This window comes from Temnothorax nylanderi, unplaced genomic scaffold (assembly GCF_030848795.1).
Source record: "Temnothorax nylanderi isolate EJ_2023f unplaced genomic scaffold, tnyl_v1.0 TNYL_tig1042_pilon, whole genome shotgun sequence".
NCBI lineage: Eukaryota > Metazoa > Arthropoda > Insecta > Hymenoptera > Formicidae > Temnothorax > Temnothorax nylanderi.
This window is the reverse complement of record NW_027250104.1, coordinates 8,062-14,105: the sequence shown is the minus strand read 5'-3', so window position 1 is coordinate 14,105 and position 6,044 is coordinate 8,062. Positions and strand designations below refer to the sequence as shown.

Genomic DNA, 6,044 nt, shown 5'->3' with positions numbered 1-6,044 from the left:
TGTTCTTCTGACACAATTCGCATTTATTAATGTACTCTTCGACGTCTCGAGTTAATCCTCTCCAATTATGCGTCAACCTTATTCGGTTTATGGTGCGTTCCACACCTTGATGTCCTCCTACAGGTGCATCATGGTATTCGTATAATATACGTTGCTTCTCTTCTTCTGTGTATTTTCTTTCGCTCTCCTCTTCGTTGTTCTCTTCCTTCTCTATCTTGTTGATATCTGTCGGCACATGTCGACTCAGCGCATCGGCGTTTCTATTCTCTTGACCGGCCTTGTGTACGATAGTGTAGTCGTATTCCTCTAATTTTAACCTCCATTGGATTAATCGGGATCCGGGGTCTTTTACGTTAAATAGCCAAACCAATGATTTATGGTCTGTCACTATAGTAAATTTTGTTCCATAAACGTATGGTCGGAAGTGTTTCACCGCCCATACTATCGCTAATAATTCTTTCTCAGTAGTGTTGTAATTTTGCTCGGCCTTTGACAGTACTCTGCTCGCATACGCCACGGGTTGATCTTGACCTATCTTTCCCTGTGACAGTATGGCTCCGATTGCGTAGTCTGACGCGTCGGTCGTCACTACAAATTCTTGGGAGAAGTCCGGGTATTTTAATACCGGTGCTGTAGTTAATTTTTCTTTAAGTATTTTAAATGCGTTTTGTTGTTCTGCGTTCCACTCGAATTTGATATTCTTTCTGGTCATTTTTGTGAGTGGCTTGGCGATTGCTGAGAAATCTTTAATAAATCTTCGGTAATATCCGGCTAATCCTACGAAAGCCTGGATGTCTTTTACCTTTGTTGGTGTCGGGAAGCTTTTTACTGCTTCTAGTTTTGAAGGATCTGGCGAGATTCCGTTTTCTGTTATTACATGTCCGAGATACGTCACTTCTTTCCGAAGGAATTCGCATTTATCGGGCTGTAATTTCAAATTGTACTTTCTCAGTCTTTTTAGTACTTCTACTAACCTTTTATTGTGCTCTTGTAAACTTGCTCCGTATACTATTATATCGTCTAGATATACTAAGCATTGTAATCCTACTAGTCCTGCTAGAACGGCTATTATTGCTCGTTGAAATGTCGCTGGGGCATTTTTCAGTCCAAAAGGCATTCGATTATGCTCGTAATGTCCGTATTGTGTAGAGAACGCTGTTTTTTCTTTATCTTCTTCTTCCATCGGGATTTGATGATATCCCGAGGCGAGGTCTAGCGTGGTAAAATATTTTGCTTTTCCCAGTTGGTCAAGGATATCGGTTATGTTTGGCAACGGGAAGGAATCTCCCTCCGTTAGATCGTTTACAAACCGAAAATCTATTACCACTCTCAGTTTTAATTTTCCTGATGCGTCTCTTTTCTTCGGTACTACTAGCAACGGCGCATTCCACGGGCTCGTGCTAGGTCTAATTATTCCGTTTTTTAACATCTCTTTCACTTGTCTATTTACTTCTTCCTTGTGCTTTTCTGGCAAGCGGTACGGTCGGACGTTGACCGGTACGCTGCCCGCCTTCGTGGTAATCTTATGCGCGACGATATCAGTGCATGTCAGTGGCTCTCCTTCCACATGCAATACATCGCTGTAATCTCTGCAAATTTCCATAATGGCTTTCTTTTCTTCTTCATTTAAGTGTTGCGTGCGTATCAATTTTTCGACTCTTTCGCTACGCGGCACTGTTTCTTCTGCCTTGTTTACTTGGTTTACTTCTATCTCTTCTGCTTCTTCTTGCTCTAACTCCTCTAATGTCACTTGCGGCATTAGCATTTCGACTGTCTTCTCAGTCGTATTCAATATGCTTGCTGGACATAGAAAGTTTTCTGGCATCACTAGGCAATTTCCTATGAACACTCCTGGCATTGTCTCTTCTGCCTGTATTATTCCTAGTGAATTTTTATCGGTCTCGCTTCGCGGTTTTAAAACCATTTTCTTATACGGATATAATTTTAATATGCTTTTCCCTATGCGTATTGAGCTTGACTCGTAACTATATGACGCTTGATGCTTCTTTATAAAATCTACGCCTAGTATCCCGTCGTATTCAATCGGAAAATCATCCTTGACGACATATATCGTGTGCTTGATCTTTCTATCTTTCAAATCTATGGTCGCTGTAAATTTTCCAATCGTATGGGCTTTGTGACCTGTTACTCCGGTAAGGGCCATTTTATCCTCTTCTATCATTGTTTCGCCTTTCAAATGTTTTACTTTTATTATTGATACGGCCGCTCCGGTATCAAACAGTAAATTTATTTTTTCGCGCTTCGCTTCTCGCATGGGCAGAGTGATTAAGTCCAGTCCTGCATGCTTCCGCGGCTTGTTCGTCATGTGTGACACCTGATACTCTAATGCCGGTCGGCGGTGCTTTGTGTCCTCTTTGTCTTCTTCATCGCTATTCGCGGCTGAATTGCTGTCTTTTTTCTCGGTCCGTTCGTTTTCGGATGAAAGTTTTTGTTTTGTCCTCTCGGATTATTAGGTTTGTGGTGGTTTGTTCTTTCTTTATTTGGTCGACCATTTAACAGCCAACATTCTTCGCGCATGTGTCCTGCTTTCTTACAATAATTGCAGACTTTATCTATCGCGTTTACGCGGGGTGTCCTATCGGGTTTCGGTAAGGGGAAACGGTTCGCGTATCTACTGGTACGACATTCCCTTCCGTGATGCCCGTATTTTCCGCATTTTTGGCATTGTACTATCGCTCGGTTATCGCGCGGTTGCGGCGAGTACGCATAATTATTTTTGGGACGCGGCGGAATTCCGCTTGGCCCGTTTACTTTTTCTTCGGCGCTTGCTCCGGCAATCGCTTCTTGCAAGATTGCGAAATGTTGAGCTCGGACAAGTAACTTGATCTCGTCTCTCAATCCTAATTGGAAATTCTGTAATGCCTGTTGTTGAATCGTTTCTAATATAGTTCGCTTGCTTTCTATCGTGTGATTTCTTCCCTCTATCATGGAGTCGTATAGCTCCATTGCTAGTTTATCTGCTCTTAATCCGAATGCTCTTGCATTTTCTCCGGGTTTTTGCTTGAGTGTATTGAACTCTAGTTGTAAGTGTGTTGTGCTTTTGCGGCTCAGATAGCAAACTTCTAATTCTTTCTTTAGTTGTGCGAAATCTCTTATTTCTCGCGTTTGAAAATCTATCATCGCTCTTCCTTTTAGCTTTGTGCATAATACTGCTTCTAATAGCGTTCCTTCTTCCATAGGATTTATGTTTTTTATTGCATATGACGCGGCGCTTAAGAATTCTTGTAACTTACTCGAGGATCCGTCGAACTCGGGTATCATATCTCGTGCCTCTTTTAAGCGTAGATATCCGATAGCGCGTTCCGCTTGGTTCCGGATATCGTATGACGTTCGTCCGTACGTTACTTCGAACGGGAGGTTACTTGGCTCGCGTCTCGCGACAAATTCGCGGCGTTCAGGATTCGCCGTTTCTAGTTGATTTACGCGGTCTTGTAAGTTGCGGATTCCATTTAATATCTCGTCGAGAATGGCATCTCTATCGTCCGGTTGTAATCCGGGAATTCGGTTACGATTATTCGCCGGTGTTCTCCTCTGAGATAACACTCTATTAAGGCGGTTGATTTCTGCGTCTACGTCTTCTGGAGTTATCGGCGCGTTGTCATTTACGTTATTCGCGTCGTGGTTGCTATTAGTTGCTTCCGCCATCTCGAGTACGTTCACGTTTCTCGAGGCAGAATAATACTCGTGCGGATTAAATACGCTGCTATCATACGAGGTTAATGAAAACTCTCGTCTGTGTGTTAGCCTACTGGTCGTCCTGTCCGCGTCTTCGGATTGTGTGTGCGCGTGTGAGGGGTGGAGTCTTATCTTCGTCGGGGCAGTTATTTTGTCCTATTACTCTCGCGTCTAAAATTACAACGGAATCGTCGAATTGTTCGCGTTCGATTACGCTGTTCGGGTGTAATTCCGGTTCCGATTCGCTTTCGCTTGAGTAGTACGCGTCTAAATTTCTACGCACGGTTTCGCGATTATCGCTTACGACTTCTTCGGTCGTTTGCACGGGGCTTAACGGTCTATTTCTACGCGCTCGTCGTGACGTCCCGCTATGGAGCCACGATTGGTTTAGTTCCGCAGGTGGATTTTCGTTTTCCGACATCTACGGTAATTGCGTTTTACATAATTTGCTTAATCGACTTACATTACGGTCGCTAGTCGCATGTTGCTGGTCGGTGCTCGTGCCGCTTTATCAGTCGGTGAGCCCTCGTTGAGGTAGGTCGGTGCCGTCTCGGGTTACGCTGCTTGCTTGTCCCTCGTCGGCCGCTACCGTGTTGTCCGCTGCTTTTGAATCTGGCTGCCGTGTCTCCGTTGAGGATGTTGCACTGCCTCACTGATTCACTTGTTTTTCTTTTTCAGCTGTCGTTCCCGTCTTCCTGCCAATGGATCCCACCGCTGCCACCATTTGTTGTGCCCCCTTTTTGCGAGGGGTCACTTGGATTCTTTTGGTCCACGGAGGATACGGGGTCGATGGAATTAAATAGCACTTTTTGAATAAAGGATAACGTTTAATAGTCACTCTGCGTTACAATCGTTATTCGCGTTTGATGCCCGTTACTGGTCTGCTCCCTGACTCACATTGCCCTCTCGTCTCCTTTTGTCGCTTCCTTTTGTATCCTCGTCCTGTCCTTCGTTATCGCTGAGTTGCTCGATCGTATGTGGGCCGATCGCGCAACTCATCTCGTTCTGATTCGGCTTGCGTAATTCTGTCGGACTTTCGCGGTCGCGTTCCTTATTGTTATTCTCGGTCTTTCTTCTTTATTATTAAATTCTTTTCTTTAAACAGTATTTCTTAATCTATTTCGTAATACTAATTGGGGCCGCAACACTGGTAAGGTGTGCCTGGTTGGGCTTTACAACGCCGTATGGCGGACCGGTGTTTTACCATCCGATTGGTTGGATTACCAGGTGATCTTTATTGACAAGCCCGGTCGGGAGAAGGTCCGGCCTATCTCCCTGTCATCCTGTGTCGGTAAATTGATGGAGCGTATGATAAATGAGAGGCTGATTTGGTGGGCCGAAAGAGAGGACAAGTTTAGCTCGTCGCAGAATGGCTTCAGGACGGGTAAATCGTGCGCGGATAACCTGATCAGGATAGTTTCGGACATCAGGGCTTCCCTATGTGCTGGGGAATACACTCTGGCGGCATTTCTGGATGTGTCGGCTGCTTACGACCGCGTGGAATGTCGTATAATGTTGGATAAGTTGAGAGCGCTAGACTGTCCCGCCGGTATAGTTAGATTCATTAGTAACTGGCTATACCGCAGAAGAGTACGATTTATAATTCATTCTCGCGAATTTGTGGATCGACTGGTTTTTAAGGGACTCCCGCAGGGCGCTGTTTTGAGTCCGGCATTATACTCTCTTTTCACCCAGGGTTTATGTGCAGATCTTCCGGAGGGTGTCGAAGCGGCGGAGTTTGCGGACGATGTTGGCCTATATATCTGTAGCCCGAACCGAGCGCGTAATCGCCTCCTCCTCGAGCGGGCTGTGAATATTGTTGCCGAGCGACTTAGACGAATGGGCCTTGACCTCGAGCCCAGGAAGACGGTGCTTGTCGAGTTCTCTAGGAGTGGCTATGTCGACAGGGGCCTATCCATCCGCATCGGAGACTGTGAGATCCACAACAGCGCAGAGGCGAAATTTCTTGGGATCTGGCTCGATAACCGTCTCAAATTCCACCGCCAGGTCCAGGAAGTCAGAAGCAAGGTATATAAAGCAAACTCCATTATCAGATACCTATGCAGGGTATCTAGAGGCATGGAAGTAAATACACCCCTCATGCTTTATAAGAGCCTCGTCAGGTCAATAACAGACTACGGTAATTTTGTGTATTTCCCTAGTGACTCTGCGCTTCAATTGAAATTGGAGAGGGCCCAGTATTTGGGTATCCGCACGGCACTTGGTTATAGAAATAGCACCCCAAACAATGTAATTATTGCAGAATCCAAGGTCAGACTACTTAGCGAGTCACTATGTTAGGCAGAAACTTTGTTAACAAAGCCATCGCTTACAATCAAAGTGGACTA

The 6,044-nt window shown here is 45.1% G+C and overlaps 1 protein-coding gene across 1 annotated transcript; it reads right to left on the bottom strand.

The window, feature by feature from the left end:
* Positions 1-2,343: 2,343 nt before the first annotated feature.
* On the bottom strand, positions 2,344-3,761 carry LOC139786458 (uncharacterized). The gene has a single exon (XM_071725620.1). It carries the CDS (start codon positions 3,664-3,666, stop codon positions 2,344-2,346), a length of 1,323 nt encoding a protein of 440 aa, XP_071581721.1. The 5' UTR covers positions 3,667-3,761.
* Positions 3,762-6,044: the final 2,283 nt, after the last annotated feature.

Bases quoted from the DNA above. Each gene is read 5' to 3' on its own strand.
- LOC139786458 (XM_071725620.1), bottom strand. From the start codon at position 3,666: ATGGCGGAAGCAACTAATAGCAACCACGACGCGAATAACGTAAATGAC.